This window comes from Pocillopora verrucosa, chromosome 3 (genome assembly GCF_036669915.1).
Source record: "Pocillopora verrucosa isolate sample1 chromosome 3, ASM3666991v2, whole genome shotgun sequence".
Taxonomy (NCBI): domain Eukaryota; kingdom Metazoa; phylum Cnidaria; class Anthozoa; order Scleractinia; family Pocilloporidae; genus Pocillopora; species Pocillopora verrucosa.
This window is the reverse complement of record NC_089314.1, coordinates 30,099,592-30,123,998: the sequence shown is the minus strand read 5'-3', so window position 1 is coordinate 30,123,998 and position 24,407 is coordinate 30,099,592. Positions and strand designations below refer to the sequence as shown.

Genomic DNA, 24,407 nt, shown 5'->3' with positions numbered 1-24,407 from the left:
TAATTGTATTGCTATCCACCATAAGATCAATTTTTCTAGTTGTTCAAATCAGACTTTTGGAGATACAACCACTACTAATACTATTTACTACTACTTCTGCAATTACTATTGATACTTCTACAAGAGGATATCAATATTTTCTTGTACTTCTACTATAATGATTACTATTGCTACCGCTTCTACTACTGCTGTCGCTGTTACTATTTCTACTACTAAATTATGTAACTAGTTCATTGTATGATGAGGATCCGCTATGTTCCTCGTTTTGTGCCTTTTGCAGTGGTTGACTTACCTATACTCGTGAATTTTTATTTACTAAAGAGAAATTCCTCTGATGATTATATTTCCAAAGAGAGTAAATGTAAAAACCCATCAACAGAACGGCGTCGATACTTCCAATAATACAACAAAAAAAAAGAGTTTGTTATCGAAATATCGTGGTTATTAAGAGTTCCTTTAAGAAGAAATAGCTGAGAAATTAATGTTGAACAACTGCATGACCTTTATTAGCTTTTAAATTTATAGGAAAACAGAAAGTTTTGGAATTTGAGACAACTTTAATATGGTCACGATAATGATACTTACCTTGAAGTTATTTTTTTTAATTTATAGCAATGCAGTTCAAGTTTTTTCTTAGAGGTATCATTTGCAATATCTATATTTTTCTTGGAATAACCTTCCCACCATGCTTTTGTTGCTCTGGTAAGCATATCTATATTATTATTAAATCTCTTGTGTTTCGCTGCTCCCTCGACAAGGCCACCTACTGACAATGCAATAATCTTTAGGCAAATACACTTATTTTTTTATATCAAAATATCTCCTTTTATGCACATATACAGAGACTATTGGATACTGTTTTTCTTTACCGTGTTTGCAAAAAGCCCTCAAAATATTCGCATCAAAGGATCATATTGATAAATTGAAACAAACGAGTCAATGATATTGTAGTGTGGTAATTAGTTAAAGCCATGAAAATTTTTGGGATATTTTCCGCAACATATCCTTTCCGCTGGTTAGCTCATCTATATCGCTCTGTTTTGATAACCAAAACCTCCCGTTAGAATTGAAGTGTAAAAAGATGAGAATCCCCTTTGGAGAAGACTCTTTGATGAAGGTTTTCGTGCAGTAAGTTGGCAAAATAGCCTGCTTTGATGTGTTTATTTACCAAGTGACGATAAAAAATTGTACGAATAAGCGATAACCTGGACGATTAATTCTATTCGTTTGCCTTTCCCAGGTGACGATTGTCGAAGCATTATATTCAGGGACCGAATACAAAACATGGCCATGAAGGATCGTGTGATCAGGAGTGCAGAAGTGCTCAATGAGGGAAGCTGCAGAGTGATGTGTTATATGGAGCCTGACTGCGTGTCCATTAATGTTGGACCTGCAGAAGGAGGAAACCAAAAATGCGAGTTGAACAACGCCACCGAAGAAAACCATGTTCCATTTCTTCTTATGAATAAACCAGGCTACATATATTTTGCAATCGAGGTAAAATTTTACATTTTTACCAACCTGAAGGGAGTCAGACACAGATGATTTATTTTCATTTCAGGTTAAAGTGATCTTATTCTTGATTCTTGATCTTGGGGAAAGCTACAAGAGCTTTATTTTGTTATTCATCAGGGGAGGTTGTTTGTTTTTTGGCGCTAAAGTGGTTTTATTCTTGATGTAAAAAAAAAAGTTTGGAAAAAGGTTACTTCCTTTTTATCAACAGAATCCCTGCAGCAGTAGTCCATGTTTGAGTAATGGGACCTGTCAAGCTGGATTCAGCAGTAAAGGTTTTCGTTGTGTTTGTCGTGATGGATTCAGTGGAGAAAACTGCCAGTTGCAAGGTCACGTAAATTGCAATTTCATTCACTAATCCTCTTGGGTTAAATAAATCACTAAAATTGGGTAATTTACAAACTGTTTTTTGAATCTGTTAATAGAAGTAGATTTGGACTCATTCGTAAATTGATTGATGTAGAGTATTTAGAAATTATTGAAATTTTATTCCCTGAACGATCTACTATCAAGTGTTGTGTGCGCGGCATTGAATCCTGCAATTTTTTCCATTTGTTCATAGGCCTGGAAAAAAATTGTGCTGACATTTACAAAGCTGGAAAGAGAGAAGACGGTGTATATACCATTAAACCTGATAATTTGACTGCCTTTGATGTATTCTGCGACCAAACAACGGACGGTGGAGGATGGACTGTGTTTCAGAAGAGACTGAACGGCTCGGTTGATTTCTATCGCTACTGGAACGACTATAAATGTGGGTTTGGTGACCTGAATGGCGAGTTTTGGCTCGGATTGGACAAGATTCATCGCTTGACCTCATGTAATAACAACATGCTACGTGTGGACTTGGAAGACTTTGAAGAAAAAAATACTTATGCTGAGTACAAGATGTTTGGTATTTTGAGTGAGAAAGACAAGTACAAGCTGATCCTTGGTTCTTATTCAGGTAGAACTGTCATTTCGTCTCTTCTATTCTAGTCATTCTAAGAAGGAAGAGGGGAGGGGAGGGGAGGGGAGGGGAGGGTTAGGGGAGGGGAGGGGAGGGGAGGGGAGGGGAGGGGAGGGGAGGGGAGGAGTAGAGAGTTAAGGAATGTAAATATGCTTAAACTCTTTTCCATCAATAGCTTTGAAAACAAAAAAGTAACCTCTGCTCATCGATACGCAATATGGACAGCGCATACCAGACGTTGATTAGTTCAGAGGTATTTGCAGTCGGATCAGTGCAGTGCGTTGTTTACCTGACGAACTAATCCAGCTCTGATGAGTGTCTCGGCAAACATATTTATTGGCATTATCACATTGAATAATTCGATCCCTAGAATCTTCGACATGAATCATAGATATTACTAAGAATACTTTTACTCCATATCATTATCGTTAAATCATACATAAGCTCATTGTTGGTCAAACGTAATACTCATAGTGCGGCTCATTTTTTTAGGAAATTCTAGTGACTCTCTTGCTTTGCATCGCGGTATGCCATTCACCACTAGAGATCAAGATAGTGATAATCATGAGCATCACAACTGCGCCATTAAGTTCAAAGGAGCCTGGTGGTACAATAAGTGTCACCACTCAAATCTCAATGGCTTGTATCTTCGTGGCAGTCACTCCTCCCATGCTGATGGAGTGAACTGGAAAGGCTGGAAAGGACATTATTACTCTCTAAAGAGAACCGAGATGAAAATAAGACCAGTGGATTTCTGAACTGTCATGTTTATGGCACAACAATGATACAGTACCAACTTAACCAAAAAGACGAGTGTCCCGATCAAGTCTATTCATTAAATAATCACTCTTAAATTGGAGCTTAGCGAGATGTCGTTCAGGATATTTCTTGCTCCTTATCGTGTGTTTTTCAAAATAGGAATAGTTGATTGTGTAAAATCGGCCAGTTAGCTGATAATAATAATCACATGATAGTAATAATAATGACTTAATCTATATAGCGGTACATACAAAAAGCTTCTTATCATAGTTGGAAATTGACAGTTAATCATAAGTAGCTCTGAAAAGATGCGTCTTTAATCGTTTCTCAAGAAAAAAAGAAACTAATGGACTCAAGTTAAGGATTATATGTGAGACATTCTATAGCCTGGGGGCAGTGGCTGAAAAGACCCTGTCTCCACACTGATTTTAAATGGGTCTGAAGTATTCACAAGAGTTATACAAGGTTTAATTATTTAAATTTTTTACTCGTATTTTCACTCAACGGAACACAAAGCAATCACACAGCCTTCATTTTTTCTTAGTCAATATCAGAAGAGTAAACCCAGTCGCTAATTCAGTTTTAGTTCCCTTTAATTTCTATAACGAAACCCCAAATAATTACCCAATGTTTTGACTTTAGAGGAACGCTTTCAGAAAAACAAATATTTCAAGTTCTAGTGTACACTGGAATGCGGTAAGGTAATGTCTATGATTCTAAAATGCTTCATTTCTTGCTTTTATTTGTATTTTCTCAGCTTTTTTGAGAGTGAATACCTTGCACTGTTATTGATAGACTTACGACACTTTTGATCATAAGAGTACATTGTCACGCCTAAGGCCCATTTTGTAGATATGGATCATCAGGTGATTATGTTACATACACAGTTTGTAGAAATACCAAAAATAAGGATAAGAAGGTGAAATTTCTTTTGTTTTGTTCCCCTTAGCCTCGGAGCCATGTTAAAATTTTGATACTTCGAAAGTGGCGTATCGTATCACTTGTGATCATTGGTTCCCAGGCTAAAAGAGAACTCCTTACAGCTTTACTTATAAGTGTTAAAATCTTGATACATAAAAATTTTTCGATTCTTCACAATTTGAATGCGATGGGGAACGAAATCAAGAAACCGAGACCGTTCTTTTGGCTCGTTCTGCGGCTATGGCGTCCAGCTCGTGTAAGGTTTTTAATTTAGACGTGAGTTTGTCCATATCTTTAGGTGCACGCCCCAGGTACTGAAGAATCTGCAGGTAGCTTTCCACCATCCACGCTCTAAAACTCATGGCTCTAGAGAAAACAAGAAATTTGTTAGTGACAGGCTCAAACGATTCACCTTCGTTTCACCCTTTACACCCTAACGTCAGGATGCATATTCTCCATACTGCTCTCCTTACATTTCCTAAGATGATGACAGGGAGAATTTGTTTAACAATCAAGAGCTTCTTCAGTTGGTGATCATTTCCTTTCTTCTCATGACCTTAATGTTTGATTCAGGGGCAATAATGTGAGGAGAAAGGAAAATTTTTCTCTGTTGAACGTCCACGAGCAATAATGCTGCGCATTGATTTTTAGGATTTGCTGTTCGGATTGTTAAATTTAAGGAAATTTACAGATTATGACAGTTTGCTACAATAAAATTACATCAAAAAGTCAACAAAGGAAATTAGAGGAACTTTTCGTTAAAAAAATGATGCCATTAATAGGAAAACCTGCAAAGAAAAAAATTTGCCTCAAGAATAAATTATTTCGAAGTAAAATAACACTATCCACACCTGAACACAAGCAGCATGCTCCGGTGGAAACTGTTTAAGAATGATTATCACTATTTCGAAGTGTCCTTGAGCAATTTTTGTCGTGATTGTCAAATCCTCTCTTGTTACTCTTGAAGTAAACAGCATTCCAGCGCGTCCCCACGCGATTGACGTTGAAGAAGAATCTGACATAAACTCTCGAAATCTGGAGGATAAAATGAAATTTAAAACGAAGATAAGTCTTAATATCTACTTTTTAACTTACTCTTGATGGATATATCCCAATAAAATTATAAAAAAACATGTTGTCATGCTCAAGGTCATTATTTGTGTCGAGGCTCATCTGTACATGATGCTTTATAATGAGTTTGAAAAAATACCAAATGTAATTAATAAGAGTGGGCGAGAACACAATAGAATAACAATAAAACATGAGTTCAGGGGTGAATATCATCTGCTATGTGTTGAGATATTTCTCTTAATTGGGTGGAAGAGTCGCACAAGCAGTGGAATCTCCTGAAGCCTATTGATGTGGATCGTAGAAAGGCGAAGAAATCAGTTGAAAAGTATAGAGAATGATAACCAGGAAAACTTAATCATCACAACTCTTGCAAATTAAACTACACCTTTTGCGAATAGTCATAACAAGCTAGCTTTTCAAGTTCATCGCAAGTCAAATGTCGATTCATGACATCCTGCTTTATTACTTGGTGGTGTTACGTAAAAGGGAAAGATCACTCTACTAACACAGAGTTATGATGTGGATTGCAGAAAGGCGAACAAATCAATTGACAAGTATAGGGAATGATAAGCAGGCAAACTTTGTCATCACAGCTCTTGCAAATTAAACTACACCTTTTGCGAACAGTCATAACAAGCTAGCTTCTCAAGTTCATCGGAAGTCAATTGTGGATTCATCACATCCCGCTTTCTTACTTGCTGGTGTTACGTAAAGGAGAGATCACTTCACTAACACAGAGTCATCGCAGGTCATTATGTATAAAGTCAGGTACGAGGGTTTCACTGATAAAACAAACAGCGAGTTACTAGGGCCTGTTTCATAAGTTTATGTAATATTTCGTTTGTAGCGGTCTATTTTTGCACGGGGGTTGAGGTATTCACAAGAGTAATGTCGGTCGACGATGTAAATGATGTCTTCAATAACGCTATGTTGAGGGGCGATCGAAAGGGTAGCCTTAAAAACCCTTTACAGAGGCCAATTTGCATCATCAACTCAGTTCATAGAACTAAAGAAGACGATCTAAGATCGTAAGTCGGGCTACAGGTAGACGCGCTGTTACAAGTGTTGACCATTCACGGTGCGCAGTGGTTCTAAAAGAAATACAGAGGTACCATGGTCCTGGTTTGTGGGCGCGGCGTAAAGTTTTTTCACCCTTGAGAGGCACCAATTCTACAACAACACACCGTCACATATTTTTGGTGCAATACCCTGACAGGTATCACAGAGGCTGCTGCTGTGGACTTTTTGAGGCTGAACAGCCCAAGAGGTACTAAACCAGCCCTTTTAACCTCTAAAGCTATGATGAGCACCTCAGTCCCTTTCTAACAAAGCGTAGTCAGAACGGGTCAATTTTTCGGTGTATGTTCAAGCGTGAAATATTCAACTTTGTCTGGACAAACTGTCGCGCCTCATCATTTACAGATATGGAAAATCCGTACTGTCAGGCACCAACTTTAATTTGAACGCGTGAGAAGGCTATACAAACGACATTAAACAGGATTTGGCGGAAAATAAATGTTTGCACTCTCCTGGTGCAAAGCTATAAATTTCATTTCCTGATGATTGTTCATTATTATTATCTACCATCACAGGATAGTTATGGATAATGGATTGCAAGGATGTTTGATTGATTGGCATTCTATGCTCATTTAAAGGGTCTTCAATTTCTTCATTATTATCGTTTGAGTCATTTAAGTCATTAATTTGATTTTGGAATAAAGATTATTCCTGGTTTACTGGTACTGAATTTTCAGTGTCTTCTACACAATCATCTGTAACTGAATTGTTTTTTCTGTCTCATGTAGTACGGTCAGATTTGTATCAATATCATTAACATCAATTTGTATGTCTTTATGCAATGTAATATTTGCCTTAAGCCATTGCAAGGCTTGTAAGACAAAGTGAGGCCTTACTGCTTGAAAGTATACATGACCTCTGAATTGAAACTTTCTTCTGAGTTTTAACAGGATTATACCAGATCTCTCAGGAGGGCGTGGCAAAAGACTACTTGTCTGATCACATTCAACCGGTACATTACAAATTGCACCTTTTACTTTCCTCTGTTGACCTTTGGGCATAACAATAATCTTTTCAAATACTTTTATCTGAGCTATTAGTATCTGCTCTAGTTTTTCAAGAGAGGCAAGCTCAACTGGTGTATCATCAACATACATGTTGTTTATCACGGCTTGACAAGGAACTTTACCTTGTTTAACTTTTGAGTTACATGTGTTACAAATATACTCCTTACCATCAAATGAAGTCTGTATGCTAAAATAGTGTTGATTGGAGTATTAAGTACTTAAGAAGTTTTTAACTGATTTCTTATACAGCATTCTATTGCATACACAGCATACATAATAAGGACCTTCTCTGATTTTCTCTTTGAATTCTTTAATGCAGACATCAATAGTTGGGATTGTCTCACTCTCATGCTGTAGTCTAATTTTGTATTTGATTTTTTTTTAAGAACTTATCTGTTGCAGCCTTTTCTTTTTTGGAGAAGGTTCCATGTTGTCATAATTACATTTTTGTCTGTGCTTTTCCACTATGTGCTTGATTTGATGAAGGTCCATGTTAGATGTGGAAGACAAAAATTGCATTTCATAGTGAACAATATCTGTTTTAAGTTTCTTTGTAACAATGTTAGAAATAGCTTGTACTAATGGTGATATACCACTTATTTTTATTTGTTGTATTGTAGATTCACAAATATCTTCATAGGTCAATAAGGAGAACATGTACTTTACTCTGACTGTTTGTTGAAAAATACAAGTAATACAGTAACTTGCAAGCAACAATAAGAACCCTGTATTTCCACTGTCATTATACATCTTATACGGTAGCAGGGGACATTCTAGATGTTATCCTTTAGTTTAAACAATACAAAAAACAATTTGGAAAACTTAATCTTCAACAAATACTGTAGTTGTTGAAAATTAAGTTTTCCAACTTGTTTTTTGTATTGTTTAAACTAGTGGACAACAGCTAGAATGTCCCCTGCTACCGTATATAAGATGTATAATGACAGTAGTTCACAATATCTGTTCAGTGATAAAAAAAAAATTGATGGGATGATGCCGGTTTAGATAACGTTTGTTGAATTTTCTAAGGTTGTGTATATTGTTTTTCTTTTTGTTTGGTAATGTGTTTCATCTCGAAAATTTTTTTTTGTATAGGGGGATGGATGGATCCTTCTTGCTATACGTTTTAAAGATAAAAATTTAGTGTGTATAAGGTTTGTATCATATTTTCACCAGCTTCACGAAAAACTTAACGAATTGGTACACAGCCCCTATTCTTTCAAGAACACTTTCAGAAGAGTAAGTGACCAGTCATCATTTATCACGGGTGGGGGGAGGGGGGAAATCGAAGGATTTTGGTTGTGCCTAATCCACCCCAAGGCGCTGTAGTATTCGAAGGATTCCCCTTACTTGCGATCGATGATCCGTAATTTCCGCTTATTATATGAGTACCTACGATTATGTATCACTCTGTTATTTATGAATACTAAACGTTACTTATAGTGCATTATGCTACATTATTTCGTTAAAATACAAAATGTCAAAATGAGTATGTTCGAACAGAAAAAACACAAAACGTATTCTTATTTTGTTTCTCTCAACTCTGTATTTAAAGATACAACTATACGTAGTTAATTGGACATTTCATGCTCTGCGACTTTGATCTTCCAGCCAAGCTAAGTTATTGACAACTTTGTGAAAGAGTTTGACTTTTCCAGGCATTTCAAAGTCCCTTGAGCGACGGTAGTTCATTGGCTTTTATTTATTGGGACACGAAGTTAAAACTAGCCAAGCACATAAAAAATGACAAAACTTGTGACCAGGAAAACTCCCCCTACATTTACAGACAGAAAGAAGGGCGGTGGCGTTTATGTTCAGCGCTTATGAAGCGGCGGTTTTATTTTTTAACCATGGTTACAGCACTTAAACACTTCTGGCTTTTCGAAAGATAAAATTGCTAGAGTGGAGTAAAAAATTCCAAATACTTCAGTGCAGACGAATTCTATTAAAATGATCCATATTTTTCCGCTTCATGAGCCTTTTCAGCGGGTAACTCCCCTACGAAGATGAAACTTTTTTTAATATGGAGAAATTCCAACTAATTCCACCTCATTCTTCAAGGAATAAAATAAGCCATTAGCAGAACGGCGTAATGTTACCAATAACATAACTGTAAGTATTTGCTCTCGACTGAGCACCGCGATGATTAAGACAAAGCTAAAAAATAAATGCTGAACACCTGCCTGACACAGAATTTGAGGGAAAAGAAGATATTTCAACTATTTTGGGGACCAATTTGTTATCAATATAGTCATGATAAATTCATAATTTTTAATTTATAGCGATACAGTCCAAGCTTTTCCTTGAAGCTATCAATTGGAATCTCTACTCTTTTTCCAGAAACTACTCCACCCCCAATGTTTGTTTTCGCAGTAGTGTGTATGATTCCCATTTTAGTTTTTCTGTGTTCGTGTTCAATTTTTCTCTCGTCGTTCCCTCGAAACTGGCATTAGACGAACTTCAAAATCCACCAGTTAATAAAAGCAAATAATTTTAAGTAATGATACCATAAGTTTGTTCTGTTGTCTCACGACAAGGTTACTTGATGTAGAACGCAACGTTTCGACTGCTTACTAAGTCTTCTTCAGGCGATGGAGTCGACTGGTTGTGATCATTGTTTCCAGGCTAAAAGAGGAATCCTCACAGCTTTGTTTTCTTATAAATGATTAAAATCTTTGATTCATAAAAAGTTTTCGATTTTTCACAATTTGAAACGCGATGGGGAACGAAATCAAGAGACCGAGACCGTTCTTTTGGCTCGTTCTGCGGCTATGGCGTTCTGCGGCTATGGCGTCCAACTCTTGTTAGGTTTTTTAATTTAAACGTGAGTTTGTCCATATCTTTAGGTGCACGCCTCAGATACTGAAGAATCTGTAGGTAGGTTTCCACAATCCACGCTCTGAAACTCATGGCTCCAGTGACAACAAGAAATTTGTTAGTGACAGGCTCAAACGATTCACCTTCGTTTCACCCTTTACACCCTAACATCAGGATGCATATTCTCCATACTGTTCTCTATACATTTCCTAAGATGATGACAGGGAGAATTTGTTTACCAATCAAGAGCTTCTTCAGTTGGTGATCATTTCATTTCTTCTCATGACCTTAATGTTTAACTCAGGGGCAATAATTAAAGAGAAATTAAATGCTAGTCATTCTATAAGATCAGCACAGATTCAATGAAAGCCGATTACCGGCGGTGTCTCTCCGCATATAAAACCTCTTACCGCCGTCTGTTTAGCCCACGACCTCGCTCTTGTGTTTGGGTTTTGGGTTTAAAAACTATCAGATGCCAGTCGTAAAACGAATGCCGGGTGGGACGTGATGTAGCAGTATCATCCAATAACTGGAAGTACAATAATCGGAAGTAGAGTCGTAGCAGAGAACCGGAAGTCAGAACACTTTAAAGACAAGGAATGTAGAAATGTCGTTCGAACTGGCGGGCTCCCTATGCAATAATAACTCGTTTTGCAAACCATAAAAATTCTACATGGAATATATGATGAGAACGACAAGAAATGTTACTTCAGGCGATAGCACTGGGAAGAACTTCCTCCTTATTTGGAAAACATAATTACCTTATTCTCACATCGAGGACGTATATGATTCCAAGATTGTATTTACTTTCGACCATAGACTACTATGCTTTATATGGCCGTAAATTCCCGCAATGGCGCTGCAGTAAAAGGTAAAAAAGTTAACGTCTGAACCAGTCGCTACCGTGGAAACTTTTGAAATTTTCCAGAACTGGACCTATATTTATACTGGTAGATTAACTGGAAATTTCTTTTCTCACCTTCGAAGTACTTCGGTAAAAAAAACAATCAAAAACCGTGAAAGAAAAAAAAAAACAACAGAGAGAAGACCGCGGAATACAAATATTTTTTCACAAACTATCTGGCCATGAGAACAAATCTATCCATTGGCTCTCCTAGTTCCTGATTAATGTGTCGCACTGTGTTTAAGTTCCTGAAAAAAATAGTGAGAGAGGACAAGGTTGAATACGAAGTAAACACTTTTCATTGGCGGTAGCCTGGGAGAAAGGGTAGGGAGGAGAAAAAAGGGAAGGATATAGAATTTAGTTCCACAGGAAGAAGCTCGAATCTCTAAAGCATCCCACCAGTTATCGAAGGGGATGTGGGTGGGGTGGGGGTTTGATACGAATCAAGGGCTCCGATATTGTTCTCTTTTCAACGTCCACGACTAATAAAGCTAATGGCACTTATTGACCACGTCTATGTCCATGACTTTCTTATTGATATTTTTTTTAAATAAAGTTTTCTCAACGCCCCACGCCAAGCCGATAGCAACCGAGAGATAACTTAATATCCCTGTGAAGTAGATCAGAGGAAGATTAAACGATTAGATTAGATTAATCTAAACGAGATGAATATGACGACTGACATTTGATACTTTTTAGGTAGTTAGGTTCGTTTCGTTTCGATCGTTTTGCTTTGGTCATTTCAGTTCGGGTTTTTTGTAAATTTCAATCATTTTCATGATATTATTTCTTCATCCTGGTTGCCTGGGAAACAAGAGTAATTTTGATGAGAGCATTTTTTGTAAGATACTTTTTAGATTGGAAAATCATAACCATATAACTCCGGAGGAAAATGCGACACATTGTGTAGTTGTAAAGATTAATATTTTCACAAATTTTCAATTTGAAAGACATAAAACCGGTCATAACACTCCAATTATCTCCAGGGAAAATAGGAAAATATTGTTTAGTTCAAAAACTTCTTGTATGTCCCGCTGTTTGACCAAATAATTTTCAGCTTTGTCAGCGGTATGGTCGCCAAATAATGATCTCTGGGAGAATGGATTAATTCAGTTTTTTTGAATGGTTGGTAGGGAAAACAATAGACTCCACACAGGAAATGTGATTTACGGAAGTGATTGATCGGGCCGGAAATAGAGCATTAACAACGATAAATTTGAAATGTTCTCACTGTTGTTACTGTTGTTTTTGTTTTATTTTGCGTGGAAGGTTAACCTGTAAAAGAACTCGTTTGGAATGTTTTCATTGTTAAGAAGATCAAGGAAAAATTAGGAAAAGTGTTTTAGGGGTATGTCGATTGTGAGGGGGAAAAAATGGGTGTTTGAGAGTTTCAAAACATCGCTGTTTCTCTTTGTCTTGTAGTCATCCCGGCTCAAGTGCAGTCACCTGTGCAATCATCAGCTTTTGTATCGGGAATAGAAGCAGTAGGCCGTCTCTGGAGTCTAAACCAATCGCTCCTAGAGTTTGCCATTGTTCTTTTTCATTTCCTTTGAGCCCAATTCTCTTAAAGGAGATGAAAATGCTCGCTCAAAGTCCATATCTACTAACTAACTAGCTTGCGATCGATTTACCACGCGCCGGAACCTGAAAACAGCGTAAAAGCTGCGTAAAAGGCAATCTATTATTCCTTCTTCTTTCACTTCCAAACTTGCAGAAGCACTAAAAGCATACTAGAAAAAATATCGGTATTTTCTTCTGGTTTATAAATTACACTTTCGATTAGTTACGATGAGTCGTAAGTTCACTCACACAAAATCAGATTACGTTCTTCGCTTCTTCCGCTGGCGCAGTGGACCATGTGCTCTATTTTGACAGGCATAGAAGTCAACTGGAAGCAATAAATAAATTGAAGAAAGCACGAAACCATAACGTTTCTTCTATTGATACCGCCGAGAACAAAACCAAGTTTGAAAAAAAATTTTCGCTCAGAAGTTAAAAATCTATCCATATTTCTTAGACCAAAAAGCCTTTCTTACTCAGACCAATTGCGCTGTCTGAAAGATTTTGAATAAAATTCTGTTAATTCAGCCACAGGATATTTCACATTCTGTCACATCCTTCAGAGTTATTACAAATGTTTTTTTGTCGTTTTTTTTTTTGGCTGAAGTTCTCAAATGCCATCCGAAAATCATAGAATGCTTGAGACCAGTCCAACTAAAATAAAATCGAGAATGTTTAATGCAAACTACCGAGCTTAACTACCATGAGACGCAAGACGATTCATAAAAAACTCAGGCCTCTGCACTTTGCATACATTTTATCGCATTGTTCAATTTCAAGTTGCAGCAAAGTTAATCATGACTTGATGTTAATAGTTTGCAATGCTGTTCTATCGTTCTAGAGAATTTTTGAGATAAAGAAGGACAAATTATTAAAAGTTTGTATTTAAGAAGTGATCTGACATCTTTGGCAGCAGTAAGTCTGCAAAATATTTGTTCCTCGATCTCAACTTAATTGCCGCATGTAGAAAGGATAAATTATTGAAAGTTTGTATTTCTGAAGTGATCTGACATCTTTGTCGGCGGCAAGTCTGTAAAAATTTGTTTCTTGCTCTTAGCTTAATGGCAACAAAATTGAACGAAGTATTTGTCTTCGAATTTTTGTGATAATGAAGAGTCTCTTTATGTAGACAAGGCTGGCAAATAAATACCGAACACCTGCCTAACATTTGTCAACATTCAAATTCACGGGAAGATTTATATTTTGGGACGCTTACTATCATATTTTTCTACCTTAAATTAATTTAATTTACAGCGATGCAGTTCAAGTTTTCATTTAAACCGATTATTGGTATTCTATATATCTTCCAAGGAATTACTCTCCCGCCATGTTTCTGTTGCACCGGTGAGTATAAATCCCTTTTTAAATTTCTTGTGTTTCATCTTTCTGGCGTCGTTTCCTCAAAACCATTTCACGAACTACATACGCTACCTGCTTATCAGAGCAAATAATGTTTTAGTAGACAATCTTTATTCAACTATCATGTCTTCTTTTATGGAATAGAAGATACAAAAAAAGTCAAATTTCAAAAATACCTCACCACATGCGTATCAATTGCTCATGATCAAAATGACGAACTAAAAAAAATCGGTTCACAGATATCGTGGTATGGTAATGAACGCTATGAAAATAATTCCTGATGTTTTTTTCTTTCCGCTGATCGATTCACAATCCAAGATTAATTTTTGGTAATGAAAGCCTCCCTGTTAAGTTGAATTTTCAAGAGATATGATCACCTGTAGGGAAAATTTGTCAGGGTTCTCACGCAGTAAAGTTTTAAAATATAGTGGTTTAATGTTTCAACAATGAAAATGAGAAACTACCATAAGTGAGTGGAAACTAAGCGATATATTGGTTTTGCCTACCACAGACGACGATTGTCGACACATTATATTCAAGGACCCCATACCGAATATGGCCATGAAAAATCACGCGATCAAAAGTGTAGAGGTGCCCAACGAAGGAAGTTGCCGAGTAATGTGTTATATGGAGCCTAATTGTGTGTCCATCAATATTGGACCTGTTGCAGGAGGAAACCAAAAATGCGAGTTGAATAACGCCACGGAGGAAAACCATGCTCCATTTCTTCTCGTGAAAAATCCGGGTTACACATATCTTGCAATCGAGGTAATAGCCCACATTCTTACGAAACTAAAGGGAGTCAGATACAGAAGAGATTGTTTCTTTTTCTAAGGGTAAAGTGATCTTATTCTTGAAATAAGGAAGATCTGCACAAAAGTTTACTTTGTTTTGTCAACAGAATCCATGTAGTAGTAGCCCATGCTTAAACAAGGGCACCTGTCAAGCTGGATTCACCAATAAAGGTTTTCGTTGTGTCTGTCGGGAAAGGTTTACTGGAGAAACCTGCCAAGTTGAAGGTGAAATGGCTGCATTGTATGGGCTGGTGTCTCGTGTAATACGCGAGGAGTTACTTACTAAAGTCCCAAACTTAACTTCAAGAACAAAACATTAACCACTGAGATAAAGCTAAAAAGGAAAAGTCTATTTCTGTAACTTTAAATGAATATAGTTGGTAGATATTAAGGAAAAAGAAATGGTATTTGTCAATGTTCAGAAACAAGTTTTATCAGCCACAGCAATAGTCAGGAAAGCAAACGAAAAGCGTCAACATCCAAACAATTTAAAGTGGGCGTTTTACTTTGTTTTTTGTTTTTAATGATTTTCAGTCAAAAGAAACTGCGCAGAAATCTACGAATCCGCGGCTAAACCTACTGACGGCGTGTATACCATTAAACCTGATAATTTGCCTGCCTTTGATGTATTCTGTGACCAGACAACGGACGGTGGAGGATGGACTGTGTTCCAGAAGAGACTGAACGGCTCGGTTGATTTCTACCGCTACTGGAACGACTACAAATGTGGTTTTGGTGACCTGAAAAGTGAATTTTGGTTGGGATTGGACAAGATTCACCGCCTGACCTCAAATGATAACAACATGCTGCGTGTGGATTTGGAAGACTTTGAAAGAAACACAGCTTATGCCGAGTATAACACGTTTCATGTAAAGAGTGAGAATGACAAGTACAGGCTGATTCGCGGCTCCTATTCAGGTATAACGGTATATTCCTTTTTGTTATTACGGGGGAGGAGAGCGTAAATTGAAGTAAAGAAGCTTAAATTCTTTTACAGCAACAGTTTCCAAAGATGAAAAAAATGATAAGCTAAGCCCATCGAAATGCAATAATCCTAGACAGTGCAGACCAGACGTTGATTAAATCTGAAAGTGTTTGCCGATGGATCTTGTCCTGTTAGCCCGACGGAACAATTCAAGTCTGATCATAATTGATCTATTAGCAATATCAAGCTAGCGTTTTCATTTCACAGGGACGTTTGATAAGGGTAATGTAAATTTCTATTTTATTTGCACCTCGGATTGAAACCAAGGTATATGTGAAACCAACAAACACGGGCCTACTATTACACTACCAAAGCCATGTAGACAATCGCTACAAACGGAGCTTGCTGAAAACTATGCTGGATCGCGCACACCGATTATCTTCCTCCTGGGCCCATTTCTCTGATGAGTGTGATCGCCTAAAGAAAGTTTTCGCACGGCTTAAATACCCGGGGCGCCTGGTAAATTCTACCATTAACACCTTCTTACAATCAAGAATTGTTGGTACGCAGCCCACACAGACGCCCAAAGAACCAATATCCATTGTTCGTGTGGTCATACCTTTCAAAGATCAAGAATCAGCAAATTATGTTAAGAAAGAGCTCAAGAATCTTAGCATGAAGGTGCAGACAACTGTCCAGCCAGTATTTGTTAGCCGCAAAGTAAGCCAAGATCTTAAAGTACGAGAAATCAAGCCACAGATTGTCAACCAACAACGCGTCGTTTATCAATTTCAATGTGACCTGTGTGATGCGGGTTATGTGGGCTATACACGCGGACACTTACACACACGCGTGGATGGACATAAACGAAAGGCATCTTCAATATATAAACACTACCACGAACAGCACAGCGAAGTCCCGAAAGACCTACTGAAACGTTTTAGCATTCTGAAAAAGTGTAGTAACAAGTTCGATTGTTTGGTGAACGAAATGCTTTTCATCAGAGACTTAAAACCCACTCTGAACGTGCAAAGCGATTCAATTCGCGCAAAAGTATTTGTTTAATTAGCTCGTAACATATTTATGCTAATTTAATGTTACACTTTGCCACAAACTTCATTTTTTATTTCTCCTTGACAATGGCGTCATGATGACACCGAAACGTCGGTTTTTATCGTTAGTTTTTGCTAGTCTTTGCATTTCTAAATCCTTATTGATAAATATTTACTTTTTATTACCGTTAATTCCAATTTTTTTTTAGGAAACGCTAACTCCTCTCTCTCCCATGATCGGCCATTCACCACTAGAGATCGCGATAATGATCATGACACAAAACGCAACTGCGCCATTGCATTCAATGGAGCCTGGTGGTACAGCGCGTGCCATGCGTCAAATCTCAATGGCTTGTATCTTCGTGGCAATCACTCCTCCTATGCTAATGGTGTGAACTGGAAAGGCTGGAAAGGTTATCATTACTCCCTAAAGAGAACCGAGATGAAAATAAGACCAGTGAATTTCCGAACTGTCATATCTATGTCATAATTTTAATTAAGAACCTACTTAGCAAAAACGAGTGATTTTATCAAGTCTGTTCAGCGCTAAAAAAAACATTGATGGGTTTGCCGGTTTAGTGAACGTTCGTTGAACTTTCTAATGTTGTACATATTGTTTTTCTTTTTGTTTCGTTATGAATTTCATCTCGTAATTTTTTTTTGTATTGAGGGATGGATGTATCCCCCTTGCTATACGTTTTAAAAAACGTAGAAGGTTTGTCTCATATTATCACCAGCTTCTCGAAACATTAAACGATTTAGTACACAGGTGTTATTCTTTCAAAGAGACTTTATGAAGAGTAAGTGACCCGTCATTATTTTGGTGGGAAAGGGGGGAGGGGGGATCGAGGGTTCTTGGTTGTGCCTATTCCCCCCTAATAAAATTCCCTGCATTTGCAATCAATGTTCTGTAATTTCCGCTTATTGCATGATTACCTACGATTACGTATCTCACTGTTATTCATGAATATTAAACGTCACTTTCGTAGGAAAAGGGCTCATAAAGTGCATTATGCTACATTACTTCGTTAAAATACAAAATTTCCGAACGAGTTTTTTCGAACAGAAAAAAAATCAACTTGACTTTCCACATTTTTCAAAGGCCTCTTGCGCGACGGTAACTCAATGACTTCAAATTATTAGATCACAAAGTTAAAACTAGTCTAGCGCATAAAAAAGAGAAAACTTGCGAGCTGGAAAACTTCCCTAAATTTGAACAGCTGCAAACAGCAAGAAGGGCGGTGGCGTTTGTGTTCATCGCTTATAAAGCGGCGGTTTTCTTCTGTAGTCATAGCTACAGCACTTACACACCTGGTTTTTTGACAATAAAATTAATAGAGTAGATTAAAAAATTTCATGTGCTCCAGTGCAGACGAATTCTATTAAAATGATCCATTTTTTCCACTAAATGTGCCTTTTTAGCGAGTAACTCATCTGGAAAGATAAAACTTTAATATGGAGAAATTCCACCTGATTCCACCACATTCTTCAAGGAATGAAATAAACCCATTAGCAGGACGGCGTCAATGCTACCAATAACATAACAGAGGGAATTACTCGCTTGCGACTGAGTACCACGATAATTAGGACAAAGCTCAAACATAAATGCCGAAGACCTACCTGGCACTGAATTTGAGAGGGAAAAGGTATTTCAGCTATTATGGAGATCAGTTTTTTTATCAATGCGATCACGATCAATTCATAGTTTTCAATTATAGCGACACAGTTCAAGCTTTTCCTTGAAGCTGTCAATGGGAATCTCTAAATTTTTTTCAGAAACTATTCCCCCACTATGTTTTTTTCGCACTAGTGTTTATGATTCGTCATTTAATTCTTTTTTCTATGTTCGTGTTCGATTTTTCTGGCGACGTTCCCTCGAAACCCGCATTAAACGAACTTCATAAGCCACCAATTATAAAAGGAAATAATTCTAAATTAAGCAAACACGATATTAAACTAGAAATATTACTGTTTTCTATTGTCAAACTTGACACTAGTTTCTACTGCGTTTGTGTTCCAACAATTATCATCCACATCTAATCATTTGTGGCTTTTTCATAGAGTTTGACTTTCTGGCATTTTTCAAAAACCCTCTACTGAACTATCAAAAGCATAAAAGACCAAAACCATGAGCTGATGAATATCAGCAATTTGAACGACCGATTAGGAAGAAAAACTAAAGCGCTTATGTTCATCTCTTATTCAACGTTTCCTGTTTTGTAACCATGGTTACAGTACTTCAAATAGTTTTATTCATGATGGCACGACACTACTTTAAGCCACCGATATTTTCTGGAGTACTTAAGACCTTTAATCTGATAAAAAAAAGATCCCATATACTGTATTTTCGTGGTATAAATGTTTGGAACAATGACCATATCCTTTGACAGCCGATTTCATATAATTGTAATCGTTTGAAGATTTTTCTGACGGCTCTGACATTTGGCTTGTTTTGAAATACAACTAATTACTAAATAAACCCCTTCGGGCGGCTGGTAAATCGGCTGATAATGCCCACGGCTGAGATATTGTCCAAAATTAGGGATGCTTGGCCGAGAAGTAGAGCCTCGAGGGAAAATGTGAAGTTTTGAGGACAAACTTTAATTTATAACGTACGGACGGTAAGTTACAAATTTATTTGTATAGATTATTTATTTTTATTATATAACGCGAGATCGCTCGCTCTGAGCGTAGTTGCGACCAAGTTTCTAATATTTTACTGGACTCTACACATAGAATTTGTTTTCTTCTGTGTAAGATAATTGAGCTGGCTCTCTTCCACTGGCTATATTTCTTTGCAACGGAAATACCGGGGTTATAGCGTGGTAACTGTCCGGGTTTAACATTTCTCTTGAGACTCGGGAGGCTGATATATCAACGTACCCTGTTATTAATTTTCATATGATCCGAAACCGCTTTTAGAAAACAAGTGCTTGCCACTGTTTTCTACTTGGCGACTGATCTTGGTTTCGCCCAGGTTAGTCTCGTGCGCTCCTTGGTTTTTCGCTCGGCTTGCTTGTTCCGCTCACAGTAGAACGAGATCTTTACAAGCGACGGGGGCTGTGTTAACTGTATAATCCGGGGGGGCTGTGTTAACTGTAGAATCGACAATCAAACCGTCAGCGATCATAAAATTTAACTACAAAATATGTTACTCCTCCGCACTCTGTGTTAATTCTAATACACTTATTACATGCGGGAACGTGTGGGTTGTCCTAGTGACACCCGCCCCTTGATAAAATAATTCACATGTAACCCTTGCTATCTATTAGGGTTATATACATAAACTAGTTTATAGAGATAAACGATTCAACGAGTCGCCCGCCAAATCGACGCAGAAATTGAACCGACTGTCAAGTCAAGCCGAAGCTAATTTCGTATATGTTAATGAAAAGTCTCACCTTCTTTAGTTTAGGCGCCGCTCACGCTTCACAAGTCTTCACAAAGACCGTAAGCAGTGGTTTGTTTACTGCCCTGCTCGCGCTTTACACGACCACACAAAGACCGTAAACGGTGGTTAATTTCATTTTAATACACATCTTAATGCTCAGTTTTACAATCGCACGTTTCTTAAATCATTTTAAGCAAAATATCTTTCACACATTCGTAGACGACCGGATTCCGCCATAATAAAGTTTTAAAAAACTTTCGAACTTAGATGTTTTAGCGCGTTGTTTTTCTAACCATCGAGGATAGAATGAAAGGAATAATACAAGGAACTAAGACTTTTAATAATTCCGATTTAAAGCTTCAACATCTGACTCGTAGGCGAACTGACATATAAGACGTAGGCGAATCGACTCTATTCGTAGGCGAACACACCGTGGGCGAAACGACCCGTAGGCGAAACGACCGGATACCCTGCAACCGACAAGTCGTGGAGATTTTGAAAGTATTTAGTGACCATCCGGCAGGCATTATGGTGTCAAGCTCGTGAATGGGCACAGAAAACTTTGTCGCTTGCAAAAGATTTGGCGCGGAAGGAAGACCACCGAACAACTCTTTAAAGGTCTCGGCATCCATCGGCATGGTGACAGACGAACGTCTCACGATGCTGGTTGTTGGCGGTTTCTTCATGTTCAGCTTTTCTGCCACTAACAAAGCTAAGGTCTGCAGCAAGCCCGGAGTTCCTTGGTGGCGTGTCCTAAACACTTGTTTTAGGCGCTCGTTTGTGTCGGCTTCACCCACCCAGCTATCGTTCTTCTTTCCATAGCCACGCCAGCGGACGAGGTACTGAACGCGACCGTGGGCGTCTGTACACTTATCGAGCACTTTCGAGACTTTGTAAAACTTACTCATGTTCTTAGCTATTCTCTCAGTAAGGGATAATCTAAAGTGATTATGACTTGCGTTTACGAGGCCTTTATATGCAAGTACCACTGATAAAATTTATGACCTTTTGACCCGTTTATTTTTGAACGGCGTCGCGTGAGCGGATAAAAGAAAAAGCAAATCTACGAGAAACGTGAGCGCGCGCAAGGTAGGGAGTCGTTTCGAAAAAAAAAAAAGGAACAAAAAACGACGGTTTAAACAAGCAAGTCCAAACAAGTCACCATTTTTTTTTTTTCACTCACCTAATGCAGTGATGAACATTTTTTGTTTAAGAACTTGTGGCCAACCGGAGAATAAAGTCACTGAAACGGAAAAAGGTGCGAAAATCGCACCTATTGTTTTGCCTTCAACAGCGAGGTTTATTTGCTTCAATAGACCAAAAAACAAAAAACGCGAGCTTGACAATAGTCTAAGAAAACCAAAACCAACCCGCCTTTCTACACACTCTCGACATCGAGCGGTGTCTTCATTGCAATATGTCTTAATTTTTTTTCTTATCTTATTTTAATTGGTTTTTTTTTAGCAGTGGAACAATAATCATATCATATTCATGTGCCAGAGTGTGCTGCCGGCCAACTACGCAACACCCGTCATTGACCAAGCGAAAATGAAACTCTATAAATTTAAACCACTAATCGCCATAAACTGCTCAACCCTGACGCTACTGTTTGTATTCCTATCTCATCTTCCATACTGCATCAGCCAATCTGCCGCTCAAGTCCTTTTACCTTGCCTTTCTGTCTGCGTTTGCTGTTTCTGCGCACTTCAAGCGGAAAAAGTGAAATCAGTCAAACGTAAAAAGGGGCGAAAATAACACCTTTTTGTTTTCTTAGCTTGCATACTCTTTTATACTCATCGCGCCAGTGGTTGAACATTGACAACGCGAGAAGAAATTTTCAGCAGAATACAATTTAGACTTCTGCGATCAGTCCTTAAGGCCTGCCTGCGTAAACGGGCCTTAAGGAAAACAAATATTGAGCGAACACAGCTTAACTGCGTCCTGTCCTGGCTTATAAGCTCTAGACCGCATTTTCAATCACTCCAAGCTACTTGCGGCCCCTTGCCGTGAAAACATGAACTGAAAACAAACTATTACGTCATAAGCGGCTGAATTCCAATTTATTTTATACTGACGGCTTATCTTGCTTCTGAAGAAGTCAGAGGAAGTTACTTCAAGAGAAAATACATTAACGGCCCACTCGTTTCAAACACTCACCCTGGACAATTACTGACTAACCCCCTGTTAGTCTGTTCAAATTTTCCCAAGTAGACTACCGCTGGGGAAAAATGTCATCGCCGACAATTTGCCGAATGAATCCGAAACAAGCCGAGTAAAAGCTCGTGATACTAACTAGAAAAGTCCCTAAGGATGGATAACAAAAGGCCCATTAAATAGTTAAGAATATACGAAAGTCATATATTTGAACTGCGGATAAAGACGTGAATGAAAGTGATCCTCGCAGTAATGTGCACTACTTAGGCAGTAGTGAAAATAAGGCCTGAAAAAAAAAAGCCCATTGTATTAAAAAATCCCAACCATAACAATAGGCAAAGTTTGATATGCTGATGCGGATGCGTAGGTGCGACCAGCCTTTTAATATTTTACTACACTCTACAAAAAGAGTGTTTTTCTTCCGTGTAAGATAATTGAGCTGGCTCTCTTCCACGAGCCTTGTTTCTTTTCGTCGGAAGTAATCCGAGGACAGACCGCGTTTATAGCGAGGTAACTGTCTGGTGATTTTGCACCACGTTATGTAAAGTGGCCATTAAAACGACGCGAAAATGAATGGGTGGATTACAACGATATAGGTTTGAATAACATTTCGCTCGAGACTGCCTCGTTTGTTTGGGTTCCTACAGTTATTGACCATATTTCATAATTTAAAACTTTGTGTAAGAGTTAGACTCGCTGACTTTTTCAAAAATCCTCCCGGTCTTTTATAGAGGTATTTCATCGACTATTTTACTTGTCCAATGTTACTTAGAGAAAACCAACCACCCAGAGTTAACAAAAAAGCAATGATCCGATGACTGAAAATAAGTAGAACAGCTGAACAGGAAGAAGGCCTGAGGCGTTTATGTTCACCACTCATTAAACCGTTCTGTTTTGTAACCATAGTTACAGCACTTTAAACACTTCTCTATAGGGTAACAAAACACGATTGTCACTCCTGACACATCCGAACACAGTATCGAGTACGACAAACATTTTGTCAGCCAGAAGGTAAGAAAAATATTTGTGAGCAACTTATGGATATTTAACACAAATAAATTGCACTTGAATCTGTTGCAGTAAGTTAAAAGACAAACAAGTTTAAGCTAAAAACCATTCACGTTTAAACTCCAGTCATTAGCGTGATGTGTTCTGTTTTCGTCTCTACCGATGCTTTATGAAATATAATGGCTTATTGAAGCATAGAAAAAAAAAATTATGTAAGTGGCTCATTGTATGCTGATGTTCCTCTTTTTGTGCCTTGAATGAATGAATTTTTATTTACTAAGGAGAAATTCCCATAATGATTACCTTTCCAAAGAGAGGAAATGAAAAAACCCATCAGCAGAATGGCGTCGATACTTTCAATAATACAAATAAAACAAAGTATTTGTTATCGAAATTTCGCAATTACGAAGAGTTCCTTTGAGGAGAAATAGCTGAACAAATTGTATGACCTTTATTAGCATTTCAATCTATAGAAAAACAGGAAGTTTTATAATTTGAGACGACTTTCAATGGTCACGATCATGATTCTTACCTTGGAGTTAATTTTTAATTTATAGCAATGCAGTTGAAGTCTTTCCTTGAAGCTATTATTGGTAATATCTATATTCTTCTTGGAATAACCCTCCCACCGTGTTTTTGTTGCACTGGTGAGTATAACTACACTATTATTAAATTTTATTGCGTTTCATTTTTCTGGCGCTGCTCCCTCGAATCCATTAGAAGAAGATTAGGCCACCGGCGAACAATGCAAACAATCTTTAAGCAAATACTTATTTTCTAACCCAAAATGTCTCCTTTTGTGCACATATACGGAGACTATTGGATACAACTGTTCTTCACCGTATTTGAAAAAGCCCTCAAAACATGTGCATATTTATAAATTGAAACAAACGAGTCAAAGATATTGTAGTGTGGTAATTAACGCCATGGAAATTATTATTTTTCGGATATCGTTTACGCTGGTTAGCTCATCTACATAGCTCTGTTTTAATAACCAAAACCTCCCATTAGAATTGAAGTATGAAAAGATGAAAATATCCTTTAGAGAAAACTCTTTAATAAAGGTTTTCATGCAGTAAGTTGGCAAAATAGCGTGCTTTAATGTGTTTCTTTACCAATTGACAATAAGAAATTTTGTACGAGTAAG

At 37.7% G+C, this 24,407-nt stretch overlaps 4 protein-coding genes across 7 annotated transcripts in view; all 4 read left to right on the top strand.

Annotated features, from left to right (window-relative positions):
• Window positions 1-1,284: 1,284 nt before the first annotated feature.
• LOC131799299 (microfibril-associated glycoprotein 4-like) lies at window positions 1,285-3,219 on the top strand. The gene is made up of 4 exons (XM_059117015.2): window positions 1,285-1,497; window positions 1,724-1,841; window positions 2,075-2,458; window positions 2,954-3,219. The coding sequence occupies exons 1-4, from the start codon at window positions 1,285-1,287 to the stop codon at window positions 3,217-3,219; spliced, it is 981 nt and encodes a 326-aa protein (XP_058972998.1).
• Window positions 3,220-13,790: 10,571 nt separating this feature from the next.
• LOC131780050 (microfibril-associated glycoprotein 4-like) lies at window positions 13,791-18,052 on the top strand. The gene is made up of 5 exons (XM_059096670.2): window positions 13,791-13,921; window positions 14,448-14,704; window positions 14,838-14,955; window positions 15,265-15,648; window positions 16,917-18,052. Exons 1-5 carry the CDS (start codon window positions 13,834-13,836, stop codon window positions 17,195-17,197), a joined length of 1,128 nt encoding a protein of 375 aa, XP_058952653.2. The 5' UTR covers window positions 13,791-13,833; the 3' UTR covers window positions 17,198-18,052.
• On the top strand, window positions 16,011-16,793 carry LOC136279437 (uncharacterized). The gene has a single exon (XM_066163171.1). It carries the CDS (start codon window positions 16,070-16,072, stop codon window positions 16,718-16,720), a length of 651 nt encoding a protein of 216 aa, XP_066019268.1. The 5' UTR covers window positions 16,011-16,069; the 3' UTR covers window positions 16,721-16,793.
• Window positions 18,053-19,133: 1,081 nt separating the features above from the next.
• The window catches only part of LOC131780048 (uncharacterized), a 9,160-nt gene continuing 3,886 nt past the window's right edge, over window positions 19,134-24,407 (top strand). The window contains exons 1-3 of one of the 4 annotated variants that reach the window (XM_066163174.1): window positions 19,134-19,328; window positions 23,187-23,263; window positions 23,818-23,907. The gene's annotated coding sequence lies outside the window, so the exon portion shown is untranslated. Of the gene's footprint in view, window positions 19,329-22,610; window positions 23,908-24,407 lie in introns of those variants that run through there. The other 3 variants (XM_066163176.1, XM_066163175.1, XM_066163173.1) reach the window with 3 other exon arrangements.